The sequence below is a fragment of the Heliangelus exortis genome, chromosome 27 (assembly GCF_036169615.1).
Source record: "Heliangelus exortis chromosome 27, bHelExo1.hap1, whole genome shotgun sequence".
Classification (NCBI taxonomy): Eukaryota; Metazoa; Chordata; class Aves; order Apodiformes; family Trochilidae; genus Heliangelus; species Heliangelus exortis.
Window position 1 is genome coordinate 1,672,728 of NC_092448.1, and position 26,973 is coordinate 1,699,700.

General features: G+C 48.4%; 2 protein-coding genes across 12 annotated transcripts in view; both read left to right on the top strand.

Annotated features, from left to right (window-relative positions):
* Positions 1 to 26,973, top strand: part of LOC139787602 (POTE ankyrin domain family member B-like) — a 247,762-nt gene that overhangs the window by 170,410 nt on the left and 50,379 nt on the right. For 2 of the 11 annotated variants that reach the window (XM_071726825.1, XM_071726824.1), the window contains exons 13-15: positions 22,909 to 23,084; positions 23,278 to 23,362; positions 24,119 to 24,333. The exons of the other annotated variants lie outside the window; for them this stretch is intronic. In XM_071726825.1, the coding sequence (XP_071582926.1) occupies positions 22,909 to 23,084; positions 23,278 to 23,362; positions 24,119 to 24,333 (476 nt within the window). The remainder of the gene's footprint in view (positions 1 to 22,908; positions 23,085 to 23,277; positions 23,363 to 24,118; positions 24,334 to 26,973) is intronic. 11 annotated transcript variants of the gene reach the window in all.
* LOC139787632 (uncharacterized) lies at positions 274 to 22,866 on the top strand. The gene is made up of 11 exons (XM_071726891.1): positions 274 to 424; positions 1,714 to 1,967; positions 3,510 to 3,543; positions 3,623 to 3,692; positions 4,548 to 4,614; positions 5,095 to 5,171; positions 5,516 to 5,666; positions 19,761 to 19,846; positions 20,557 to 20,814; positions 22,005 to 22,157; positions 22,783 to 22,866. Exons 1-11 carry the CDS (start codon positions 297 to 299, stop codon positions 22,864 to 22,866), a joined length of 1,362 nt encoding a protein of 453 aa, XP_071582992.1. The 5' UTR covers positions 274 to 296.

Sequence of the window (26,973 nt, forward strand, 5' to 3'; positions counted from 1 at the left end):
GTGTCATGAGCCTGGCAGCACTGCCTCAGTTTGAGAAACCACCTCCTGCACAGCAACCTCGTGTGCACTGAAGTGTTTTACATGTGGCAGCTCTGTCTGACCACACAGTTGTTTTGATTCCCTCTCCCATGTTATTGCTTTTAATGGAACCTGCTTTTTCTTTTGTTCATTGTGAAGTAATGGGGAAAAGACTTTTTCTGAGAGCAAGCAGGAATGAAACTAATGACAGTGTCTGTGTAAAACAGTGGCTTCTGATCCATTTCATAGGATGTTTTGAATCTTTCAGAACCCCACTCATGATTGCTGCTTCTGTTGGGCAGCTGAATTTGGTCAAAGTTCTCCTTTCTTATGGTGCCAATATTTCCCATGAAGACGCTGATGGGAGGATAGCTGAGGATTATGCTGATCTTCATGGGTACTGGAGGTAAACTTTGAACTTTATGATTAGAATAAGTGGTCAGTTATTAATGTGGCTTTTGAATGTTGTTGGTGGCAGCACCAAGGTTTAATGGGGTGTTTAGAGCTGTGTTGAAAGTGTGCTCAGTGATGTCTTCTGATGGGTGTGGTTGCTGTGTGTTCTGGTTTTTGGGCCCAGGCTGATTTTCTGGTACCAATGGGGGGCCCGAGAGAGAGGGTCTGTAGCACCCTGAGGGACCCGTGAGGGGTGGAAGAGGCAGGGCTCAGGATTCCCTCCTGTCTCCTGCCACCCTCTCTCAAAGCCCAGAGGATGGGCAGCCTGGTCCCTGCCTGCTCCCTTCTTCCCTGCTGCTGGGCTGCACTGGGAGCTCTTGGGCAGAGGCTCCTGTTCTGTCATCAGCTCGCCTGTGCTCGGCAAGATCCAAATCCATCAGGTGCTGGGGGCAGCTGGAGACCCCTCTCCTGAGTCAGCCCTGCTGCAAGGGACCCTGGGACACTTAGAACTGTGACCATGGAGATGGGCTTTTGTATAGACTTGCAGATATTTGCTCCTCATCCCAAGTGTTCCTGTCTCTTCCTCTTTGAGCAAAGCTGTTCTGGTCTTATTTTCAAACCTTCAAGTCTCTCTTCCCTATTCCCCTTTTATCTTCCCTTGGGAGGGTGGAGGGGGGTACCAGAGCAATTCTGTCACTTGGTGTTTGGCTAGCCTGGACTACTGAACTGAGACACTGTCTAGTGATAATTTGGAAGCTGAGGAAAATTTCTGCCCTGGATTCTCTGTTAGAGAATCTTTCAAGTGTTGTTGCTGAGCAGCTGTCTGCCCAGTAGGACCTCTCTAAAGTGTCTGTAGCCAGAGGAGGAACTTGGCAAGCTGACATGCATGTAAAGCCTCTGCCCAGCCCAGCACCATTGTCCTTGCTGACTTGCACTGCAGTGCCCAGGAACCACCAGCCTTTTGTTTCAGTGGAGATCTGACTGAGAGCCCTTCATTGCTCTGATGCACAGCTTTGTAGCTGTGGGGGTTCCTTCTCTCAGGTGGTTATGTGTGCCTAAAAGGCAGACTGAAAAAATGTTCCAAGCAGAAGCTAATAACTTGGAAGGTGTGAATGTGCATCTCTAGGGTAAGAGCAGCGAGTTCTGCGTGTATTACCCTTAACAAATACTGAGGAGAATGCTGAGAATTTGTATGAATATGTGTAGGGTGGATAATAAGTTGGTGTTAACTGTTGTGCCGAATGGTGTATGCCAGGATGTGGTTCTTTTTACCAGCTTTATTTCCTCTCTTTCTCTGTGCAGTCTGAGTCAATATCTGGCAAAAGTGGAGGGCACAGCAGAAGCTCCTGCAGAGGATGCTCAGGGTGACAACATACTCAACATACTTCGAATTCCCGAGCGGGCAAGAGCTGCAGGAGAGCTGGAAATAAAAACAGACCTGGAGAACACAGGAGAAGCTCCTGCGTGTGATACAAAAGATATCACCATAGTTACCAGTCCTGAGCAGGCAGGAGCTGCTCCATCTATGTGGGGTGCACCTGCTGTGGACAGAGGAGGTAGGATCCTTAAAAATGGAGGAGCTCAAGAGGAAAATGCCTGTGGCCTTTTCTTGAGGTGGTTTGTCAGCACTGACTGTGCTCCCTGGTGACTTCAGTGCAGGCGTCAGGAGGAGCAGCACAAGAAGCTTTGTGAATGTGCTGATTTGTTACTTTTTGGCCTTGTCAGGCTTTAACTGTAAGGGCAGTTGTGATTTGTGTGCTCCATGTCCACTGCCAGGATTGTTGCCTCTGCCTGTCAGGGTGTTCCTTCAGAGAGAAAGAAAGGAACAGGGAAGGAACTAGGAGAGAATGGTTTTGTTTTCAGGTGTGTACTTTTACCTGGAGATAGCCATTCAGGTGGTGAAATCCAACAGCAAAAGCAGGAGGTTCTTTCTGAGTAGTTGTTCATCTTTCTGTAGATGGGGACACGAGAGATGAGTTAGCAGAAAGGTACATGTCTTGTTGATATTCACTGAGTTGCTGTGTCTCTGTTTTAATATGAAGAGTTTCACCTGCACTGGAGTCATCTTACTTCTCAGCATCAGTTACAGGTGTTTGCTGTACTGAGGTGCAGTAGAGATACAGTGAGGAAAAATTGTCTCAGCAAAGCAACAGTGCCTGTGTGTACTGTATCTTCTGCAGCATCGTTTGATTTACAACAGAAATGATGCTTTTTTTCCCACCCTCAGTAATTTTTTAGAAATAAACTTCAGAAAATGTGTACTACCTTGTGATCCAGGAAAGCAATTACATTGCTTTGTGATCAAACACCCAGCTCCTTCAGTGAGTGTTTAAAATCCAAACTATGCTTAGGAGCGCACACAGCCCTAGAAGAATCCTAGAGAATTAATTTTTTAATATAAATGAACTTTAGGTTGGGACCTGTTTCAGCTTTTTTAAGTATGCTATATCAGAACTGTGTGGCAAATGGACAGCAGAGAGTGTTCAAGGAGCATTTCTTGGCATTAACAGTGCAGTCTGGCTGGCACTGCAAAGCACATCATGAGAGTCCTTTTGCTGTGCTGCAGCAACAGAGTGTTAAGAGGGTAAGCTGGGGTGATCTTGAGAGACTTTCTGAGGTCCTATGAAGTGTATATTTTGGGGCGGAGTCCTTGTGCCACATCCATTCCATGTGCTTGTGGTCAAATCAAGAGAAGCAGCACTCCCTCCTGCTGAGACAAATGTTACAGCCCTGTCACCAGGGAATTGGGTGTTGGGTACCTGAAATAAGAGAACCCCAGCATTTGTTGGCTTGAAATATCAGGTGTTACTGAGCAGGATGGGTAGAGAAGGTGGATAGTGATTTGTATGCTAAATAATATAACACAGGGAGCTGCCTCCACAGGTGCCACACAGAGTGTTCCAGGAGGCACAGAGGTGCATCTGTGCACCGACACTCAGGTGTGACTCTTGCAGTAGTCACCACATCCATTTGGGTAAAGTTGTGGCCAGTTTCATTCTGTATGAGCTGTAGAGTTGTCCATGTTAAATGTTTGTGTGTACTGTTTAATTGTTAGCTTGCCAAATCTAATGTCAGCATGTCATTTAACCTTTGAACAGCCACAGATGACCTTTTTGAAGGAGGCTCAGTAAGGTGAGACTTTACAAACCCCTACCACTTGCTTGAGGGGTGATTTTAGAGACATAGCACTCATTTTGCTTTGTTTTTGAAGGAGCTCTGACGAGGAGGGGAATGATGACACTTGGAGTGGTTCTGAAGAATCAATCTGGTCTAGCCCTAAGGTATGGTGCATTTACAGGAAAAGTGTCCTTTAAAAATAAATCTCTTGAAGGCAAGTTTTCTCTGGGATTGAAAGAAACTGCAGTTCCAGGCAGCATTGTTTTCTCCTTAGAATCTATCTCTGGCCTGCTGTCAGTTTTTGCAAAAAGACCTGTAGCTGTGGCAGAGCAAGCAGTAGATTTGTGGTTTGGGGCCAAAAGTCATAGGTACACACTCACATTATTTTATTTCTTCTTGTTCATTTGGATCAGCATCTATTGCGGTGGGATTCTGTAGTGATGGGGAACTTGAGTGTGGTAGTTAAACCCACTCACTAATGCTGGAGAACCCACTCACTAATGCTGGAGATGCCAGCCAGCATCTGTAGTTTTAACATGATCTCATTTTCTTGCATCGATTTAAATAGAAATTATGCACTTTTCTGCTGTGATACTGTAATTTAGGTATACTGTGGTAAGTGTACTTGCAGAGGCTGGTTTATGCATTGTCTGGTGATGGTAACAGTGCCTTGCATTCTGCACCTTTGCAAGTAAGCATTCTGAAAGTGTGAGAGCTGAATTTTACTAATAGAAAGATAAAAATCAGATGAGTGAAACTGTTATGCATGTAAAGATAGTTTTGGAACCGCTTTGCAGAAGGATGCCTGCAGGGGCTTTTGGGGTGGAATACTCACTGAATGGGGTGTGTGAGGAGTGTTTGTGTAGTTACAAGTATAAGATAAACGCAGCACCTAAGCACTATGAAAAAGACAACCTGATTATATTTCCTGTTCAACATTTGATGTGAAAACAATGTTTATTGTTGTGACTATTAGGGCGTTTATAGATTAAATATTTTTTCCTAAAATAAATCTTTAGGTAAAGAAGCAGCAGAAGCCAAACTTGTTTGAGTTATGTAACATTGCCCTGAAGTACGGGAAAGCTGGTAAGCTGCCTGGAAAAGGTTGCATGATGACCTGCTCTGCAAAAGTAGACTTGCTAAGTAGCTGTTTTGTCTTTTCTTACTATAGAAAGTTAGAGAAGTAAGATTTGAAAACAAAGCATTTTTCACTTAAGAAATAAAAAAGCCATAAAGTCAAAATAAAGATATTAATCACCTCCTAAGCCTCTGTCACTGGCCAATCCTTCCTCTCTCCTGCTCATCCCTTAGATGGCTCATTTTCCAGATATTCCCAGTGACTCCTCTTCTGTGAGTAGTCTGGCAAGATGCAAATTGCAATACAAATAAATAACTCCTTTTATTCACACACATTCTAGTTTACTTGTCATATGTCATTTAAGCCAATATGATTATTCTAGAAATGGAAGTCCATAGAGAATAAAGAAAACCTCCAAAAAAAAAAAAAAAGGGCGTAGCAGAGAGAACTAAAACGACTGTATCTCACCCTTCTTCCCTGGTGTGTAGGTTTCCAGGAAGACATAGAAGTTCTCCAGAAGGAGAAAGCTGACGAATGTCAATGGAGATCTCTGTGTGATTCTCAGGTACTTTGTGTGAGGGACAGGGAGGTTGCTGTGGTGGGGCTAGGGAGGGTAGGAGGGAGATCCAGGAGCACCTGAGAGCTTGCTGTAGCTGAAATGAAGCTGGGCTGGCGTGAGGGAGTGCTTCTCAGGGGCTGTGCAGAGGCGGGGCTGAGACTGAGGACAGGAGGCATTTCTTTCTGCTGCTGCGGATTTCCATGGGAAAGCTGAAGGCCTTGTAAAAGCAAGCTCAGCCAGGTTTCCCCTTGGCCTTGCACAAGAAAAGCCTTTTTCAAGTAGTCAGTGCAAGGCAGAGAAGATGCTTGCTTCTGCCCTTTTTGTATCTTCTTTCACTTGATCTCTTTTAGGAAGAGTTACCAGAAGAGGGAGAAAAGCAGAAGAAGCAGGAGGAGGGAGGAAATTGTGACTTGCAAATCCCTGCAGCTGCTGAAAGTGTGAAGAACACTCACTGTAATGATGGCTTTCAAGTCCCCAAGGCAGCCTCCGGAGCCATCACTGGTGAGAGAACTGAGTTAGGAAATAGGATCCTAGACTCTTCTTATCTGGAAGGGACCCATGAATTCCTACTCCTGTCCCTGTGGGCATGGGCACCCCCAGAATAAACACCGTGTGGAAAGCTTCGTCCAAATGCTTCTTGAGCTGAGGCAGCTTTGGTGCTGTGACCACATCCCTGGGGAGCTTCTTCCATTGCTCAGCTATCCTCTGGGTGCCAAAGTTTTTTCTGATATGTAATCAAAACCTCCCCTGATTCATCTTCCTGCCATTTCCCTGAGTCCTGTCTTGAGTCACAGGAGTGGAGAAAGGAGTCGCAGTGCTCTCTCTTCCCCTCCTGAGGAAGGCTGAGACTGCACTGAAGTCACCCCTCAGCCTCCTTTTCTGCAGACTGAACAATCCAAGTGACCTCAGCCCTTTCTCATAAGTCATCCCTTCCAGAGCCTTTGGCATCCTTCATGACATTGGCCTAATGGGGTGGCTTAAAGGAGAGGCCTGCGAGTAGTCTGATCAGGCCAGGGAGCCAGCCAGACCGAGCCTTGCGTTCATCTGCTAGAGAAGAGATTCAGATGTTCATCCCTGAAATAGAAAGGGGGGTCTTGAGGGAATATTTGTAGCTGTGAGGCTCTAGTGCTTTTTGAAAGGCAGTGCTTGGGCGTCTGGCTTCTGGGAAGGTACAGGGGAACACCTCCCTTCCCAAGGAAGAGATCTTTGCCTGTAGCACTCGAAAAGGAGCGTTGTTTCTGGGTGATTTGAGCGCTGTTAGCTGTGAGGAGGTTTGGGTGGTGTTTCTATGGAACGTGCTGTCCAGTGGGAAGCGATAGCAAAGCCTCTCTTCTTCCCTGGTGTGTAGGTGCCCTGGCAGCTGCGCGAGGAAAGGAGAAGGAAGACGAGAATTGTCCCTGGGATGCTGAGGTACTTTGTGTGAGGGACAGGGAGGTTGCTGTGGTGGGGCTGGGGAGGGTAGGAGGGAGATCCAGGAGCACCTGAGAGCTTGCTGTAGCTGAAATGAAGCTGGGCTGGCGTGAGGGAGTGCTTCTCGGGGGCTGTGCAGAGGCGGGGCTGAGACTGAGGACAGGAGGCATTTCTTTCTGCTGCTGCGGATTTCCATGGAAAAGCTGAAGGCTTTGTAAAAGCAAACTCAGCCAAGTTTCCCCTTGGCCTTGCACAAGAAAAGCCTTTTTCAAGTAGTCAGTGCAAGGCAGAGAAGATGCTTGCTTCTGCCCTTTTTGTATCTTCTTTCACTTGATCTCTTTTAGGAAAAGTTACCAGAAGAGGGAGAAAAGCAGAAGAAGCAGGAGGAGGGAGGCAGAGGTGACGAGAGAAAAGTTACAGCTCCTTGGATTGTTAAGAGCAGTGTTTGGAATGTTGGAGCTCGAGTCCCCAAGGCAGCCTCCGGAGTCATCACTGGTGAGAGAAGTGAGCTAGGAGACAGGGATGCAGGTTTTTTTCTCTATGAATAGGAAATGAACAAAAGTGGTGATTGTCTTCTGAGACAGCAAATGTTTCCCTCGGCTGTGAATCCTGGTGCCCACTGACAGAGTAGGAAAGCAGCTTTTGGTCCCTTCAATTCCTTTTCTGAGAACTGAAGCTGTGGCACAAGTTCCACAGGGGGCCTGGCAGAAGCTGCTGCACTCAGGTGCTGTGTGGTAGGAACCTGCATGGCTGTTGCAGTGTGTGAGCTGAATGAACATCCACAAAGGGACAGAAGAGCTGCAGTAAACACACTTGTATGGAAAGAGTGTAGGAGCAGTGCTGGCTGTCTGCCCACCCCTGCTTTGCTCTGGGGAGGGAGGCTTCTAGGAGCAGTAGGAACTGCCAGCACACTGGTGTATCTGGACTTCTCTGGTTTCAGGAGGCATCGTTGCCACCTGAGCGGCCAATGTGCAGATTGCCAGCACTCTGGGGGCGCCTGTCTGCACCAAGCTCTGCTCTCTGGAGCTCTTTTGTGTTCTGAAGGGATGCTGCAAAGGAGTGTGATGTCTGCCCAGCTGCTTCTCATGCATTCCATCTGGCCACCCCTCCCAGCTGGCACTCCTAGAACTGTATGCTCAGGGAGGGCGGGACTCGCTGGTTCAAGTTACCTGGCCACATGGCAGCGATAGTAAGAAGGGACATGGACCCTTCTACAAAAACTGGGCATCACTCTTGGAGGGAAGGAAGATGTTGCTCTCCAAGTTGCGGAGGTTACTTGTATAGGAGCTAAGTGTTTGCTTACCCCAAGCATCGGGATACTGATAATTTAGGACAGTCTCTGTGGTACCTTCTGTGGTGTTCCCTGGCCACCAGGAAAAGGTGAAATCCCATTTTCCAACAGGACGAGTGAAACATGGAGGTTTGGGTTTGTTTCTGCAGGTTTCACACGCCTGTCTCTCATTCAGCCGTCCATGTCTTGTGCAATGAATGAGGGAGCAGTTTTTGATTTTTGTGTTTTTCTGTGCAGAGCACATAGAGAAATTGCTGTAAAAATGCAGCGAGGTACTGCTGCTGCACACCGTGTCTGAGAGAGGGAGCGTGCGCATCATCCATCCCCCAAGTGCACCCTTCATGACTTTGGCCTAATGGGGTGGCTTAAAGGAGAGGCCTGCGAGTAGTCTGATCAGGCCAGGGAGCCAGCCAGACCGAGCCTTGCGTTCATCTGCTAGAGAAGAGATTCAGATGTTCATCCCTGAAATAGAAAGGGGGGTCTTGAGGGAATATTTGTAGCTGTGAGGCTCTAGTGCTTTTTGAAAGGCAGTGCTTGGGCATCTGGCTTCTGGGAAGGTACAGGGGAACACCTCCCTTCCCAAGGAAGAGATCTTTGCCTGTAGCACTCGAAAAGGAGCGTTGTTTCTGGGTGATTTGAGCGCTGTTAGCTGTGAGGAGGTTTGGGTGGTGTTTCTATGGAACGTGCTGTCCAGTGGGAAGCGATAGCAAAGCCTCTCTTCTTCCCTGGTGTGTAGGTGCCCTGGCAGCTGCGCGAGGAAAGGAGAAGGAAGACGAGAATTGTCCCTGGGATGCTGAGGTACTTTGTGTGAGGGACAGGGAGGTTGCTGTGGTGGGGCTGGGGAGGGTAGGAGGGAGATCCAGGAGCACCTGAGAGCTTGCTGTAGCTGAAATGAAGCTGGGCTGGCGTGAGGGAGTGCTTCTCGGGGGCTGTGCAGAGGCGGGGCTGAGACTGAGGACAGGAGGCATTTCTTTCTGCTGCTGCGGATTTCCATGGAAAAGCTGAAGGCTTTGTAAAAGCAAGCTCAGCCAAGTTTCCCCTTGGCCTTGCACAAGAAAAGCCTTTTTCAAGTAGTCAGTGCAAGGCAGAGAAGATGCTTGCTTCTGCCCTTTTTGTATCTTCTTTCACTTGATCTCTTTTAGGAAGAGTTACCAGAAGAGGGAGAAAAGCAGAAGAAGCAGGAGGAGGGAGGAAATTGTGACCTGCAAATCCCTGCAGCTGCTGAAAGTGTGAAGAACGCTCATTGTAATGATGGCTTTCAAGTCCCCAAGGCAGCCTCCGGAGCCATCACTGGTGAGAGAACTGAGTTAGGAAATAGGATCCTAGACTCTTCTTATCTGGAAGGGACCCATGAATTCCTACTCCTGTCCCTGTGGGCATGGGCACCCCCAGAATAAACACCGTGTGGAAAGCTTCGTCCAAATGCTTCTTGAGCTCAGGCAGCTTTGGTGCTGTGACCACATCCCTGGGGAGCTTCTTCCATTGCTCAGCTATCCTCTGGGTGCCAAAGTTTTTTCTGATATGTAATCAAAACCTCCCCTGATTCATCTTCCTGCCATTTCCCTGAGTCCTGTCTTGAGTCACAGGAGTGGAGAAAGGAGTCGCAGTGCTCTCTCTTCCCCTCCTGAGGAAGGCTGAGACTGCACTGAAGTCACCCCTCAGCCTCCTTTTCTGCAGACTGAACAATCCAAGTGACCTCAGCCCTTTCTCATAAGTCATCCCTTCCAGAGCCTTTGGCATCCTTCATGACATTGGCCTAATGGGGTGGCTTAAAGGAGAGGCCTGCGAGTAGTCTGATCAGGCCAGGGAGCCAGCCAGACCGAGCCTTGCGTTCATCTGCTAGAGAAGAGATTCAGATGTTCATCCCTGAAATAGAAAGGGGGGTCTTGAGGGAATATTTGTAGCTGTGAGGCTCTAGTGCTTTTTGAAAGGCAGTGCTTGGGCGTCTGGCTTCTGGGAAGGTACAGGGGAACACCTCCCTTCCCAAGGAAGAGATCTTTGCCTGTAGCACTCGAAAAGGAGCGTTGTTTCTGGGTGATTTGAGCGCTGTTAGCTGTGAGGAGGTTTGGGTGGTGTTTCTATGGAACGTGCTGTCCAGTGGGAAGCGATAGCAAAGCCTCTCTTCTTCCCTGGTGTGTAGGTGCCCTGGCAGCTGCGCGAGGAAAGGAGAAGGAAGATGAGAATTGTCCCTGGGATGCTGAGGTACTTTGTGTGAGGGACAGGGAGGTTGCTGTGGTGGGGCTGGGGAGGGTAGGAGGGAGATCCAGGAGCACCTGAGAGCTTGCTGTAGCTGAAATGAAGCTGGGCTGGCGTGAGGGAGTGCTTCTCAGGGGCTGTGCAGAGGCGGGGCTGAGACTGAGGACAGGAGGCATTTCTTTCTGCTGCTGCGGATTTCCATGGAAAAGCTGAAGGCTTTGTAAAAGCAAACTCAGCCAAGTTTCCCCTTGGCCTTGCACAAGAAAAGCCTTTTTCAAGTAGTCAGTGCAAGGCAGAGAAGATGCTTGCTTCTGCCCTTTTTGTATCTTCTTTCACTTGATCTCTTTTAGGAAAAGTTACCAGAAGAGGGAGAAAAGCAGAAGAAGCAGGAGGAGGGAGGCAGAGGTGACGAGAGAAAAGTTACAGCTCCTTGGATTGTTAAGAGCAGTGTTTGGAATGTTGGAGCTCGAGTCCCCAAGGCAGCCTCCGGAGTCATCACTGGTGAGAGAAGTGAGCTAGGAGACAGGGATGCAGGTTTTTTTCTCTATGAATAGGAAATGAACAAAAGTGGTGATTGTCTTCTGAGACAGCAAATGTTTCCCTCGGCTGTGAATCCTGGTGCCCACTGACAGAGTAGGAAAGCAGCTTTTGGTCCCTTCAATTCCTTTTCTGAGAACTGAAGCTGTGGCACAAGTTCCACAGGGGGCCTGGCAGAAGCTGCTGCACTCAGGTGCTGTGTGGTAGGAACCTGCATGGCTGTTGCAGTGTGTGAGCTGAATGAACATCCACAAAGGGACAGAAGAGCTGCAGTAAACACACTTGTATGGAAAGAGTGTAGGAGCAGTGCTGGCTGTCTGCCCACCCCTGCTTTGCTCTGGGGAGGGAGGCTTCTAGGAGCAGTAGGAACTGCCAGCACACTGGTGTATCTTGGACTTCTCTGGTTTCAGGAGGCATCGTTGCCACCTGAGCGGCCAATGTGCAGATTGCCAGCACTCTGGGGGCGCCTGTCTGCACCAAGCTCTGCTCTCTGGAGCTCTTTTGTGTTCTGAAGGGATGCTGCAAAGGAGTGTGATGTCTGCCCAGCTGCTTCTCATGCATTCCATCTGGCCACCCCTCCCAGCTGGCACTCCTAGAACTGTATGCTCAGGGAGGGCGGGACTCGCTGGTTCAAGTTACCTGGCCACATGGCAGCGATAGTAAGAAGGGACATGGACCCTTCTACAAAAACTGGGCATCACTCTTGGAGGGAAGGAAGATGTTGCTCTCCAAGTTGCGGAGGTTACTTGTATAGGAGCTAAGTGTTTGCTTACCCCAAGCATCGGGATACTGATAATTTAGGACAGTCTCTGTGGTACCTTCTGTGGTGTTCCCTGGCCACCAGGAAAAGGTGAAATCCCATTTTCCAACAGGACGAGTGAAACATGGAGGTTTGGGTTTGTTTCTGCAGGTTTCACACGCCTGTCTCTCATTCAGCCGTCCATGTCTTGTGCAATGAATGAGGGAGCAGTTTTTGATTTTTGTGTTTTTCTGTGCAGAGCACATAGAGAAATTGCTGTAAAAATGCAGCGAGGTACTGCTGCTGCACACCGTGTCTGAGAGAGGGAGCGTGCGCATCATCCATCCCCCAAGTGCACCCTTCATGACTTTGGCCTAATGGGGTGGCTTAAAGGAGAGGCCTGCGAGTAGTCTGATCAGGCCAGGGAGCCAGCCAGACCGAGCCTTGCGTTCATCTGCTAGAGAAGAGATTCAGATGTTCATCCCTGAAATAGAAAGGGGGGTCTTGAGGGAATATTTGTAGCTGTGAGGCTCTAGTGCTTTTTGAAAGGCAGTGCTTGGGCGTCTGGCTTCTGGGAAGGTACAGGGGAACACCTCCCTTCCCAAGGAAGAGATCTTTGCCTGTAGCACTCGAAAAGGAGCGTTGTTTCTGGGTGATTTGAGCGCTGTTAGCTGTGAGGAGGTTTGGGTGGTGTTTCTATGGAACGTGCTGTCCAGTGGGAAGCGATAGCAAAGCCTCTCTTCTTCCCTGGTGTGTAGGTGCCCTGGCAGCTGCGCGAGGAAAGGAGAAGGAAGACGAGAATCGAGAATTGTCCCTGGGATGCTGAGGTACTTTGTGTGAGGGACAGGGAGGTTGCTGTGGTGGGGCTGGGGAGGGTAGGAGGGAGATCCAGGAGCACCTGAGAGCTTGCTGTAGCTGAAATGAAGCTGGGCTGGCGTGAGGGAGTGCTTCTCGGGGGCTGTGCAGAGGCGGGGCTGAGACTGAGGACAGGAGGCATTTCTTTCTGCTGCTGCGGATTTCCATGGAAAAGCTGAAGGCTTTGTAAAAGCAAGCTCAGCCAAGTTTCCCCTTGGCCTTGCACAAGAAAAGCCTTTTTCAAGTAGTCAGTGCAAGGCAGAGAAGATGCTTGCTTCTGCCCTTTTTGTATCTTCTTTCACTTGATCTCTTTTAGGAAGAGTTACCAGAAGAGGGAGAAAAGCAGAAGAAGCAGGAGGAGGGAGGCAGAGGTGATGAGAGAAAAGTTACAGCTCCTTGGATTGTTAAGAGCAGTGTTTGGAATGTTGGAGCTCGAGTCCCCAAGGCAGCCTCCGGAGTCATCACTGGTGAGAGAAGTGAGCTAGGAGACAGGGATGCAGGTTTTTTTCTCTATGAATAGGAAATGAACAAAAGTGGTGATTGTCTTCTGAGACAGCAAATGTTTCCCTCGGCTGTGAATCCTGGTGCCCACTGACAGAGTAGGAAAGCAGCTTTTGGTCCCTTCAATTCCTTTTCTGAGAACTGAAGCTGTGGCACAAGTTCCACAGGGGGCCTGGCAGAAGCTGCTGCACTCAGGTGCTGTGTGGTAGGAACCTGCATGGCTGTTGCAGTGTGTGAGCTGAATGAACATCCACAAAGGGACAGAAGAGCTGCAGTAAACACACTTGTATGGAAAGAGTGTAGGAGCAGTGCTGGCTGTCTGCCCACCCCTGCTTTGCTCTGGGGAGGGAGGCTTCTAGGAGCAGTAGGAACTGCCAGCACACTGGTGTATCTGGACTTCTCTGGTTTCAGGAGGCATCGTTGCCACCTGAGCGGCCAATGTGCAGATTGCCAGCACTCTGGGGGCGCCTGTCTGCACCAAGCTCTGCTCTCTGGAGCTCTTTTGTGTTCTGAAGGGATGCTGCAAAGGAGTGTGATGTCTGCCCAGCTGCTTCTCATGCATTCCATCTGGCCACCCCTCCCAGCTGGCACTCCTAGAACTGTATGCTCAGGGAGGGCGGGACTCGCTGGTTCAAGTTACCTGGCCACATGGCAGCGATAGTAAGAAGGGACATGGACCCTTCTACAAAAACTGGGCATCACTCTTGGAGGGAAGGAAGATGTTGCTCTCCAAGTTGCGGAGGTTACTTGTATAGGAGCTAAGTGTTTGCTTACCCCAAGCATCGGGATACTGATAATTTAGGACAGTCTCTGTGGTACCTTCTGTGGTGTTCCCTGGCCACCAGGAAAAGGTGAAATCCCATTTTCCAACAGGACGAGTGAAACATGGAGGTTTGGGTTTGTTTCTGCAGGTTTCACACGCCTGTCTCTCATTCAGCCGTCCATGTCTTGTGCAATGAATGAGGGAGCAGTTTTTGATTTTTGTGTTTTTCTGTGCAGAGCACATAGAGAAATTGCTGTAAAAATGCAGCGAGGTACTGCTGCTGCACACCGTGTCTGAGAGAGGGAGCGTGCGCATCATCCATCCCCCAAGTGCACCCTTCATGACTTTGGCCTAATGGGGTGGCTTAAAGGAGAGGCCTGCGAGTAGTCTGATCAGGCCAGGGAGCCAGCCAGACCGAGCCTTGCGTTCATCTGCTAGAGAAGAGATTCAGATGTTCATCCCTGAAATAGAAAGGGGGGTCTTGAGGGAATATTTGTAGCTGTGAGGCTCTAGTGCTTTTTGAAAGGCAGTGCTTGGGCATCTGGCTTCTGGGAAGGTACAGGGGAACACCTCCCTTCCCAAGGAAGAGATCTTTGCCTGTAGCACTCGAAAAGGAGCGTTGTTTCTGGGTGATTTGAGCGCTGTTAGCTGTGAGGAGGTTTGGGTGGTGTTTCTATGGAACGTGCTGTCCAGTGGGAAGCGATAGCAAAGCCTCTCTTCTTCCCTGGTGTGTAGGTGCCCTGGCAGCTGCGCGAGGAAAGGAGAAGGAAGATGAGAATTGTCCCTGGGATGCTGAGGTACTTTGTGTGAGGGACAGGGAGGTTGCTGTGGTGGGGCTGGGGAGGGTAGGAGGGAGATCCAGGAGCACCTGAGAGCTTGCTGTAGCTGAAATGAAGCTGGGCTGGCGTGAGGGAGTGCTTCTCGGGGGCTGTGCAGAGGCGGGGCTGAGACTGAGGACAGGAGGCATTTCTTTCTGCTGCTGCGGATTTCCATGGAAAAGCTGAAGGCTTTGTAAAAGCAAGCTCAGCCAAGTTTCCCCTTGGCCTTGCACAAGAAAAGCCTTTTTCAAGTAGTCAGTGCAAGGCAGAGAAGATGCTTGCTTCTGCCCTTTTTGTATCTTCTTTCACTTGATCTCTTTTAGGAAAAGTTACCAGGAGAGGGAGAAAAGCAGAAGAAGCAGGAGGAGGGAGGCAGAGGTGACGAGAGAAAAGTTACAGCTCCTTCGATGGTTAAGAGCAGTGTTTGGAATGTTGGAGCTCGAGTCCCCAGGGCAGCCTCCGGAGTCATCACTGGTGAGAGAAGTGAGCTAGGAGACAGGGATGCAGGTTTTTTTCTCTATGAATAGGAAATGAACAAAAGTGGTGATTGTCTTCTGAGACAGCAAATGTTTCCCTCGGCTGTGAATCCTGGTGCCCACTGACAGAGTAGGAAAGCAGCTTTTGGTCCCTTCAATTCCTTTTCTGAGAACTGAAGCTGTGGCACAAGTTCCACAGGGGGCCTGGCAGAAGCTGCTGCACTCAGGTGCTGTGTGGTAGGAACCTGCATGGCTGTTGCAGTGTGTGAGCTGAATGAACATCCACAAAGGGACAGAAGAGCTGCAGTAAACACACTTGTATGGAAAGAGTGTAGGAGCAGTGCTGGCTGTCTGCCCACCCCTGCTTTGCTCTGGGGAGGGAGGCTTCTAGGAGCAGTAGGAACTGCCAGCACACTGGTGTATCTGGACTTCTCTGGTTTCAGGAGGCATCGTTGCCACCTGAGCGGCCAATGTGCAGATTGCCAGCACTCTGGGGGCGCCTGTCTGCACCAAGCTCTGCTCTCTGGAGCTCTTTTGTGTTCTGAAGGGATGCTGCAAAGGAGTGTGATGTCTGCCCAGCTGCTTCTCATGCATTCCATCTGGCCACCCCTCCCAGCTGGCACTCCTAGAACTGTATGCTCAGGGAGGGCGGGACTCGCTGGTTCAAGTTACCTGGCCACATGGCAGCGATAGTAAGAAGGGACATGGACCCTTCTACAAAAACTGGGCATCACTCTTGGAGGGAAGGAAGATGTTGCTCTCCAAGTTGCGGAGGTTACTTGTATAGGAGCTAAGTGTTTGCTTACCCCAAGCATCGGGATACTGATAATTTAGGACAGTCTCTGTGGTACCTTCTGTGGTGTTCCCTGGCCACCAGGAAAAGGTGAAATCCCATTTTCCAACAGGACGAGTGAAACATGGAGGTTTGGGTTTGTTTCTGCAGGTTTCACACGCCTGTCTCTCATTCAGCCGTCCATGTCTTGTGCAATGAATGAGGGAGCAGTTTTTGATTTTTGTGTTTTTCTGTGCAGAGCACATAGAGAAATTGCTGTAAAAATGCAGCGAGGTACTGCTGCTGCACACCGTGTCTGAGAGAGGGAGCGTGCGCATCATCCATCCCCCAAGTGCACCCTTCATGACTTTGGCCTAATGGGGTGGCTTAAAGGAGAGGCCTGCGAGTAGTCTGATCAGGCCAGGGAGCCAGCCAGACCGAGCCTTGCGTTCATCTGCTAGAGAAGAGATTCAGATGTTCATCCCTGAAATAGAAAGGGGGGTCTTGAGGGAATATTTGTAGCTGTGAGGCTCTAGTGCTTTTTGAAAGGCAGTGCTTGGGCATCTGGCTTCTGGGAAGGTACAGGGGAACACCTCCCTTCCCAAGGAAGAGATCTTTGCCTGTAGCACTCGAAAAGGAGCGTTGTTTCTGGGTGATTTGAGCGCTGTTAGCTGTGAGGAGGTTTGGGTGGTGTTTCTATGGAACGTGCTGTCCAGTGGGAAGCGATAGCAAAGCCTCTCTTCTTCCCTGGTGTGTAGGTGCCCTGGCAGCTGCGCGAGGAAAGGAGAAGGAAGACGAGAATTGTCCCTGGGATGCTGAGGTACTTTGTGTGAGGGACAGGGAGGTTGCTGTGGTGGGGCTGGGGAGGGTAGGAGGGAGATCCAGGAGCACCTGAGAGCTTGCTGTAGCTGAAATGAAGCTGGGCTGGCGTGAGGGAGTGCTTCTCGGGGGCTGTGCAGAGGCGGGGCTGAGACTGAGGACAGGAGGCATTTCTTTCTGCTGCTGCGGATTTCCATGGAAAAGCTGAAGGCTTTGTAAAAGCAAGCTCAGCCAAGTTTCCCCTTGGCCTTGCACAAGAAAAGCCTTTTTCAAGTAGTCAGTGCAAGGCAGAGAAGATGCTTGCTTCTGCCCTTTTTGTATCTTCTTTCACTTGATCTCTTTTAGGAAAAGTTACCAGAAGAGGGAGAAAAGCAGAAGAAGCAGGAGGAGGGAGGCAGAGGTGATGAGAGAAAAGTTACAGCTCCTTGGATTGTTAAGAGCAGTGTTTGGAATGTTGGAGCTCGAGTCCCCAAGGCAGCCTCCGGAGTCATCACTGGTGAGAGAAGTGAGCTAGGAGACAGGGATGCAGGTTTTTTTCTCTATGAATAGGAAATGAACAAAAGTGGTGATTGTCTTCTGAGACAGCAAATGTTTCCCTCGGCTGTGAATCCTGGTGCCCACTGACAGAGTAGGAAAGCAGCTTTTGGTCCCTTCAATTCCTTTTCTGAGAACTGAAGCTGTGGCACAAGTTCCACAGGGGGCCTGGCAGAAGCTGCTGCACTCAGGTGCTGTGTGGTAGGAACCTGCATGGCTGTTGCAGTGTGTGAGCTGAATGAACATCCACAAAGGGACAGAAGAGCTGCAGTAAACACACTTGTATGGAAAGAGTGTAGGAGCAGTGCTGGCTGTCTGCCCACCCCTGCTTTGCTCTGGGGAGGGAGGCTTCTAGGAGCAGTAGGAACTGCCAGCACACTGGTGTATCTGGACTTCTCTGGTTTCAGGAGGCATCGTTGCCACCTGAGCGGCCAATGTGCAGATTGCCAGCACTCTGGGGGCGCCTGTCTGCACCAAGCTCTGCTCTCTGGAGCTCTTTTGTGTTCTGAAGGGATGCTGCAAAGGAGTGTGATGTCTGCCCAGCTGCTTCTCATGCATTCCATCTGGCCACCCCTCCCAGCTGGCACTCCTAGAACTGTATGCTCAGGGAGGGCGGGACTCGCTGGTTCAAGTTACCTGGCCACATGGCAGCGATAGTAAGAAGGGACATGGACCCTTCTACAAAAACTGGGCATCACTCTTGGAGGGAAGGAAGATGTTGCTCTCCAAGTTGCGGAGGTTACTTGTATAGGAGCTAAGTGTTTGCTTACCCCAAGCATCGGGATACTGATAATTTAGGACAGTCTCTGTGGTACCTTCTGTGGTGTTCCCTGGCCACCAGGAAAAGGTGAAATCCCATTTTCCAACAGGACGAGTGAAACATGGAGGTTTGGGTTTGTTTCTGCAGGTTTCACACGCGTCTCTCATTCAGCCGTCCATGTCTTGTGCAATGAATGAGGGAGCAGTTTTTGATTTTTGTGTTTTTCTGTGCAGAGCACATAGAGAAATTGCTGTAAAAATGCAGCGAGGTACTGCTGCTGCACACCGTGTCTGAGAGAGGGAGCGTGCGCATCATCCATCCCCCAAGTGCACCCTTCATGACTTTGGCCTAATGGGGTGGCTTAAAGGAGAGGCCTGCGAGTAGTCTGATCAGGCCAGGGAGCCAGCCAGACCGAGCCTTGCGTTCATCTGCTAGAGAAGAGATTCAGATGTTCATCCCTGAAATAGAAAGGGGGGTCTTGAGGGAATATTTGTAGCTGTGAGGCTCTAGTGCTTTTTGAAAGGCAGTGCTTGGGCATCTGGCTTCTGGGAAGGTACAGGGGAACACCTCCCTTCCCAAGGAAGAGATCTTTGCCTGTAGCACTCGAAAAGGAGCGTTGTTTCTGGGTGATTTGAGCGCTGTTAGCTGTGAGGAGGTTTGGGTGGTGTTTCTATGGAACGTGCTGTCCAGTGGGAAGCGATAACAAAGCCTCTCTTCTTCCCTGGTGTGTAGGTGCCCTGGCAGCTGCGCGAGGAAAGGAGAAGGAAGACGAGAATTGTCCCTGGGATGCTGAGGTACTTTGTGTGAGGGACAGGGAGGTTGCTGTGGTGGGGCTGGGGAGGGTAGGAGGGAGATCCAGGAGCACCTGAGAGCTTGCTGTAGCTGAAATGAAGCTGGGCTGGCGTGAGGGAGTGCTTCTCGGGGGCTGTGCAGAGGCGGGGCTGAGACTGAGGACAGGAGGCATTTCTTTCTGCTGCTGCGGATTTCCATGGAAAAGCTGAAGGCCTTGTAAAAGCAAGCTCAGCCAAGTTTCCCCTTGGCCTTGCACAAGAAAAGCCTTTTTCAAGTAGTCAGTGCAAGGCAGAGAAGATGCTTGCTTCTGCCCTTTTTGTATCTTCTTTCACTTGATCTCTTTTAGGAAGAGTTACCAGAAGAGGGAGAAAAGCAGAAGAAGCAGGAGGAGGGAGGATATTGTGACTTGCAAATCCCTGCAGCTGCTGAAAGTGTGAAGAACGCTCATTGTAATGATGGCTTTCAAGTCCCCAAGGCAGCCTCCGGAGCCATCACTGGTGAGAGAACTGAGTTAGGAAATAGGATCCTAGACTCTTCTTATCTGGAAGGGACCCATGAATTCCTACTCCTGTCCCTGTGGGCATGGGCACCCCCAGAATAAACACCGTGTGGAAAGCTTCGTCCAAATGCTTCTTGAGCTGAGGCAGCTTTGGTGCTGTGACCACATCCCTGGGGAGCTTCTTCCATTGCTCAGCTATCCTCTGGGTGCCAAAGTTTTTTCTGATATGTAATCAAAACCTCCCCTGATTCATCTTCCTGCCATTTCCCTGAGTCCTGTCTTGAGTCACAGGAGTGGAGAAATGAGTCGCAGTGCTCTCTCTTCCCCTCCTGAGGAAGGCTGAGACTGCTGTGAAGTAGTAGTTTGAATGAAGTAGTCTTTCCAAGCTGTCATGTGTAATGACAGTTTTGTTCATGTATGCAGTATAGATGGAGCCTTTAAATACGTTGAACCTTTGGGGTTTGTTTTTCGTTTTTTTTCTGTGCACAAGACATAGAGAAATTGCTGTAAAAATGCAGCTATTTATTTCTGGTGCACAGTGTTTCTAAGAGGGATCGTGCACCTCTGAGAAACAGTAGTGGTGTATTTTTTGGCCATTTAATCAGCAACTTTCCTTTTTACCTTAAAAAGTAAAATGCCACGGAAGAAAGAAATTTCCACCAGTATATATTAAGTTGCTGTTGTGATAAAATTCTTCTCTCCAAGAGCTCATAAATTTGAGAGGATGTGTTATTTTGTGTTCAGACTTTTTTCTCAACTATTAAAGGTACACTCTAGGCCTAAATAAGTAGTATCATGTCCTGTCTTTTATAAAAATCTTTCTTTCTCTGTAGGTGAGCATTCAGGACGTACCTCCCATATATCATTATCAGCTGAAAAAGAAGTTTTCAAGGATAGCATTGAAAACTCTGTGATGCAGGTAGGTAAAGCCAAATATTTTTAATTAGAGTCTGAACTGTTAAATTGTATTAAAAACTATGGCAAAGAAACCAGGAAGTGGATAATGCTGAAGGGAGAGTCCTGTGGAGGAAGACTGTGTTAGAGTCTGAAGTGAAGCTGGATATCGTCTTATTACGATGAGGTAAAATCCTTGTCATGATGCTGTTCTGCTGCTTTGTTTCCATCTGGTTTGCTTCAGTTTTTTGCCATTGCTGTTCTTGTTGTGGTATGCAGACAAACAATGCAGTCAATGCATCTTTTCCCATGCAAAATGCATGTGAAGGGGAAGATTTGTCTGTAATGTGCTGATCTGTTTGATGAAACATGCCTGGTCTTCCTCTTTGGAAGAGAAAGATCAGGCAAAAAAAGTCTTGAATTTTGGTGAGCTTTCTGATGCTTTCCCTGCCTTAGCAAAACATGCATGTGTTTGGCCATGTTAAGAGATGTTCGAAAAGGTTTTTTTCGGTGGTTATTGATGATGGGATTAAGGCAGGCATCCTTTTGGTGTTGGGCATACAGAACAGGGCCAGACACAGAGGTCTGGAGTCTTCTGTAACAGCTCAAGGGAGAGTGGAGCAAATTACTTGCACTTAGTGGCATGGTGGTGTTGGTTTCCCAGTTGGACTTGAAGATCCTAGAGGTCTTTTCCAACCTTAATGCTTCTCTGGTTCTATGATTCTGTCCACGCAGGAACGATTGGCCCAGCTCCAGAGGCAAAACCTGTTACTCCAGCTGAAACTGGAAGATAGGAAGAAGCAGCAGCTCATCAAAGAAAATGTAGTGACTGTTGCTCAGGACAGTTGCTTTATGGGCAATTTCAAGAAGCTCAGTGCTTATGCTGAGCAGAAAGTTTCTCTGGCGCAAGAGAGAAACAAGGAGTTATATGAAAACTGCAATCTGTTAAGAAAACAAGTCTTTAAATGTGAGATCGACAAAGTAGAATTAGAGGTAAAGCATAGACTATTAGCTAATGCTTGAGACTATTAGCAGTATTTTGGTGTTAATTTCTGAGTTTTGGGGCTTCTAAGGGGCCTGCCTGTTCCTCAGAAAGTCAACTTCAGGCACTGACCTAAGCTTTCTCTTCTCTATTTTATGGTGTGTAGCAATATTTAAATTTGTTTGTTCTTTGTGGCTCTGTGAAAGACAAATAACTGCACAGAAGACTCATTAGGACCTCAATTAAAGTGTCTTTCTGCAAACGCACAGTGCACACGAGTAGGAAACCTGCTCCTCTGCAGAGCACTGGCCTAAGTTTCTGTGCACAAACCAAGTCCGCTTTCTGCATGTAGATGGTTTTGATCATGAAAAGAGGTGGGAGAGAATAAGGACAGGGACTTGGAATGAGGAATAGGAGGACAGTTTCAAAAGCTATATGTAACGGCAGAAGGCATTGTTACGTGTGCGCCTAGGAAAAGGTGTGCTCTGCTCTACTGAGTCTTCTACCAGCCCCAGGCAGACCAATGATTTAATTTCTTTTAGAAGGAAGAGGGGAAAGAAGTCCAGCAGTGCTGTCAGTCATTTTACCCTGTGATTTGCTTTGTATTCTTAGTACCAAAATAAAAGGTTTCTTCTGAAGATGGTAGTTGGGTGGGTGGGTGGCTGAATGGATGGACTATCCCTGTTTTTGAAAGCCAACCTGTCAGTATGGAGGCAGTTGTTACTCTGAAATGAACTTGGTAAGAAAACTGCAGGAGGATATGTTTCAACATATACTTAAAATGTTTGTCAAAAGAGCTTTCAGATCTACGTTTTCATTTCATGATAGTTGTATAATGGAGAAGTAGAACCAAGGACCTTATACAATGTCCTGCCTCTAGTCACCAGGGTAATATCTGCAGTCAGACTGTGGCACTTAGATCACAACAGGTTTCATTGAGTTTTGTTTAAAAAAATATATGATTCAGTGTATGCTTGTGTATTGTTCAAGAAGAGTAATACTTGAGGCTTTTTTTTATTTATTAGAAATCCTCCTGAAGAGCTGTTGGTAGTCTGGATGTGCTCAGTGTTTGGCTGCTGATGGCAGGCGAAGTTTTCCTACCTTTTGAGTTCAGGACGGGTTTAATTGTATAATAAAATAAGCTAAAGGCAGAATTCATGTTCTTATAACTGTCTTCATGCTCATGTTACCATTTCATTAGTGCAAGATCAGAGAGCTGCAACTGGAGCTTGCTGATGCTCTGAAAAAGCTGTCCATGGCAGAAGCTTCGCTTGACCTCACTATGCGCTGCAGCAGGAACCTGGAGGAAGCCAAGCTGGGCTTGCAGAAGGAATTGGGAGAGGGTAAATCCAAGGTACACAAACTTGTCCTAGAATCCTAGAATAAGCTTCAACATGATATATAGGATGATGTGTGGAGGACTTGCACTGTTTTACAAGCTTGGTATCTTTGTCTTTGACATGGTCAAAGGTTTTTATGTGGCTCTGCAAAAGAGACTGACGTGTCTATCACTTACTACATGTAGTTTGGCCCAGCAGTTTGTCTGATTTCTGAAGGACAGTAGAAATAAGGGAGTGCTGCAGTTGGGCTTCTTTATGCTCACACCTCCCACCAGTAACAGAGAATCATAGAACTGTTTTGGTTGGAAAAGACCTTTAAGATCAAGTCCAACTGTTATCTCAGCCCTACTAAGCCCACCACTTACTCCTGTCCCTCAGCACCACATCTCCACATCTTTGAAGTCTCTGTAGAGACTGTGACTCAACCCCTTCCCTGGGCAGCTGGTTCCAGTGGCTGACAATCTTTTTGGTGAAAACATTTTTCCTTGCACTTGTTGAATCTCATATTGTCGGCCTCAGCACATCGATCCAGCCTGTCCAGGTCCTCTGCAGAGCTTCCCTGGCTCATCAGATCAACTCTCTCACCAATTTGGTGTCATTTGCAATCTGACTGAGGGTGCACCTGATCCCCTCGTTCAGATCATTGTTCAGAGGCATTGTTCAGAGATCATCATTCAGAGGCAGTCCCTGAGCTCTTCAGCAGCAGTGCAATCCTGTCCATAAAAGCTCAGCTGACTGCTGTGGAATCTTCCTCTGCTTTCACAGCTGCAGGAGTTGGAAGAACAACATCTTCAGTGTGAGCGTTGTATTCGTGACTTGAAGACTGCTCTGGAGAATAAGGAAAGGGAAGTAAGAGATTCTTTCCAGAGACTGGAAGGCCTCCTGTTAGCATCTTCTGAGAGGATTACTGCAATGAAACACCTGGAGGAACGCGTGCAGTGGTAAGAGAGTAGCACAGTGAACCAAGGTGTCTGTTGCTGTCTGGGGTTGTGTGAAAACCACAAGACAGCTTTGTTGCATCACAGGAAGTTAACAAATGGGTTTGAAGATGCTTTTGTTTGTCCTTTCCCTGTTGTTCTTTAAGAATTGGTGCTCTGGTAGATTTCTGTAATAAGACCTATATTTCTGTTTAAGCCTTGAAGCTGAAAGTGCTAGACTGGAAGGCACAGTCCAGCAGCAAAGTAGGAGAATTGAAGCCCTTCTGCAAGGCTCATCCCTGGTAAGCTGCTCATAAACTGCCCCTGTAGTGAGCTCCTCAGCCTGTAAGCCGATTGCTGTGGGGCCTTTGAACCTTTAAACTTTGTTTGGACTTGGTGATCTTAGAGGTCTTTTCCAAATGTGAGAATTGTATGATTCTGTAATCCTGGCCATGATCCAGGAGAGGGGCTTCTGAAAGTGTTCTCTGTTATTCTTTCCCTAGGGCAAAGTGGCAGGGGGGGGGGATTCCTTCTTGGAGGAACCCTTTTCTCTATGCCCTGTCCTACAAGGACAGTGTTTCTTCATTAGCAGCTTTGATGAATAACAGTACTGAGAGGGAGGGATTCTTTCTGAATGGAAAGAATTCTTGCCTGTGGTAGCTCCTGGGTTCTGCCTCAGCTGTTAAGGGGAGTGAGGAGGCACAGGTGCCTCAGGGAGCAGATCAGCCTCCTTACGGAGTGCTGTGGGGCACAGGAGAATGGAAGGGACAAGGCAGGGACAGGGCGAGGAAGGAGACAGGCTGGGAAGAGGTGAACTCAAGGAGAAAGGGAGGGACGAGACGGGAGAAAGGAGCAAACCAACAGCAAGTACCAGGAGCAGCTGGAGAGGCAAAGCCCAGCGCAGCTCAACACAGGAGCCACAAAGGGGGGCTGAGGCTGAGGGAAAGGTGCCTCAGGGAGTAAGTAAATCTGTGCCCTTGACATTGGGCAGGTTCAGCTGAGGGGTGGGAGAGTTCCCTTTTTCTTTGTGGTGGGTAAAAGTGTGTTGCCTGCTTCAGGAGCAGGCAGCTTCCCAGGACAGACTGGAACAGAGCAGAGCCCATGACCATGATGCAGAGAGAAAGCTGCTGCTCTGCAGAATTGGAGGCCTTGAACAGGAATTGGAAAGTAAGAAGTACACCCTGAGAGAGAACATTGTTCAAATACAAAAATACGAACAGCTGTATCTGGAGGAAGTGAAAAAGAGAAGATGCCTACAAAATGAACTGGAAAGGTAGGTACATGCTTTTTGAAATGGTAATAAGAGACTATTTTTTTTTCTGATGCATTTTCCTCCAAAATTTTCTCTTCTACATCTGGCCAGCATAATGTCTGTACTCCTGAGATGGCATATTTGTGAGGAAGGTTCCTTTAACCCTCCCTCTGTCTTAATTTCTCTTGGGCATTCCGAGAGTAACATGGAATTAATGTTTTTTTTAATTATTAGTTGTACTTTAACAGCCAGCCTTTTTGCCAGACTTTAATAATCTCCTGCTTTTCTTCAGTGAATGGCAACTCCCCCCACCCCCCATGAATTTTATGTTCTGTACTGCTTGAATAAGGATGGGCCCTTCAGAGAACAGAATCTGATTATATGAAGGAAAAAAGTGGATATCTTTTTTGGCTTCCATTTGAGGGGCATGGTTTGAACTTCCCATGGGAAAAGGGTGTGTAGCTCAGAGTTGTTGTGCAGGTGCCCTCTGCCTTTTGGAAGAAGCTGTGTAAGAAAATGGCATTCACAGATTGCTTTGAAACTCTAGTGCTGAGCAGTCCCAAGTGCTGGTAACTCTTGCTGCTCCTTGTGGCTAGTGTGACTGCTGAGAAATTCTCAAAAAAAACTCGTATCAAATGCTGTTCTGGGTTTGGTCTCTCCTAATCCCTTCTACTTTCACAAGTTGAATTATAATCAAAGACCTGGAGGGTAACTGGGCCAAAGTTACTTCCAAAGATAATTTTTGTTATGTGTCTAAATGTTTCAGAACTGATGGAAACAAAGGAAAGTAATTTGGAAGATGGAAGAACACACTTCCCATCAGTGGAGGCCTGGCTGTCAGTCCATTTCACCATTCAACTCACCTGGGACATCCTGGCACCAGTCTGGCTATGGGCACAAGTCCAAGTTCAGTAGGAAGTTTCCCAAGTTCACCCATAGGAGCAGAGTCTGTGGGGAACAGAGATTTGCTCCTGTTATGCAGTCAAGGTAAACATTTTGTAATCCTGTGATGCGAGACCATCCCCCTGCAATCCTGTCCTCATGTACTGCTGAAGAGCATCTGTAAGCAAGGTTGAGCTTCGTAGCCTAAAGTTACAACTTTTTTGTAGTTCCAGACCACATGGCGTATATATACCAAAACAACTCCCCCTCATCCAAACAGTAGACAGCTACATGTGGTAGTAGGGGTGAAGAGTTTTGTCTTTGAGGGTTGTACTGTTTTCCAAGAGTGCTCAATGTGCCTGGAGGAGCTGCTGCATGTTTTGAGAATAGTGGGAGCCTAAAAACCTTGCAGAAAAATGTACTGAAGGAACGGGCTGCAAGTGAACTAGGGCTTGGAGAACAAGAAACAGCTGCCAGTTTCTAAGGAGCAGTCTTGCCCTTTTCTCCTTTTCTTCAGACAAAAAATATAAGTACAAATTCAGAGCAGCTGCCAGCTCTTGGCTGGTTTGGCTGAGAAAAGAGCAAGAGGGAGAACAAGATGTGAATCAAAATCCCCTCTTTGCCTTTGCTTGTAGGGGCATCTGTTTCCATTGTTATACCAGCCTGTTGGGTGGGAAATCTGATGAAATAGTCTCAGGAATTGGGTCTCTATGCTTTCTGTGGAAGTTGGCTGACAGATGGAGGTGTAAGTGCAGCTGCTGTGGGGAGAAGGTAAGGTGCAGGTCCTGCCTGTAGATCCTGTTGTGTGCTGAAGAGCAAAGCAGTGCTCCTCATGAGTAAAGATGAAAAGGTGATGTGCAAAGCAGTCTCTGCAAGGCACCTCAAGGGCTGCTGTTGTGTAGAGGCAGGGAAATGGGAAGAGTCCCCACAAGGCTGTCAGGGCCCATGAGCTCCAGGGGAAGGAGCAGTCCCACACCCCCTTCCCAAGAAGAGCAGCAGAGCTCTGGTAGCAGAGAGCCATGGGGATGAGCCAAGAGTGCAGATCCCCAGGGCAGCCCCTGGGGACAGGCAGATCTGCATTCCTGCCAGGTCATGGTGTCCATGGGTGAGGGTCAGGGCTGAGAGCAGCTTGGGGCCGTGGCAGCATCTTGTAGGTTTGGTACTGTAGGGGACTGGAACTTGTCCTTGTCGTGGCCAGACCTACAGGTCCTGTTGTCACTGTGCAGGGGACAGTGCTCAGGAAAGAGGTGATGGGAGGGGAGGGCTGGAGGTGAGGCATCCTCCTCACTTCTTTGAGGAATCCTTTTCTGTCTTCCAGAGACAGTGGTCTTTGTTTAGCAGCTGGAAATATTGCTGAGAGAGAGGGGGCATTCTTCCCAAATGAATTCTTGAGGGTGGTTGCTCTGGGCTTCTGCCTTGGCTGCTGAGGGGAGTGAGGAGGCACAGTTGCCTCCCAGAGTAAAGCTGGGCCTTGACACTGGGCCGGTACAACTGGTGGGCAGGGAGAGTTCCCTCTTTCCCTGTGGTGGTTGCAAGTGTGTTATCTGCTTCAGGAGCAGGCAGCCTCCCAGGACAGTCTAGAAGAGATCAGAGCCTGTGACCACCATGCACAGAGAAAGCTTCTGATGTGCAGAATCAGAGATCTCAGATGGGAATTAGGCAACATAAAAAATACCCTCCAAGAAAGCATTTTTGATTAAGAAAAATAGGAAAATCTGAATTTGGAGGAAGTAAAACATAGAAGCTTTGTAGAAGAAAGAAAGGTAAACAGATGCTTTT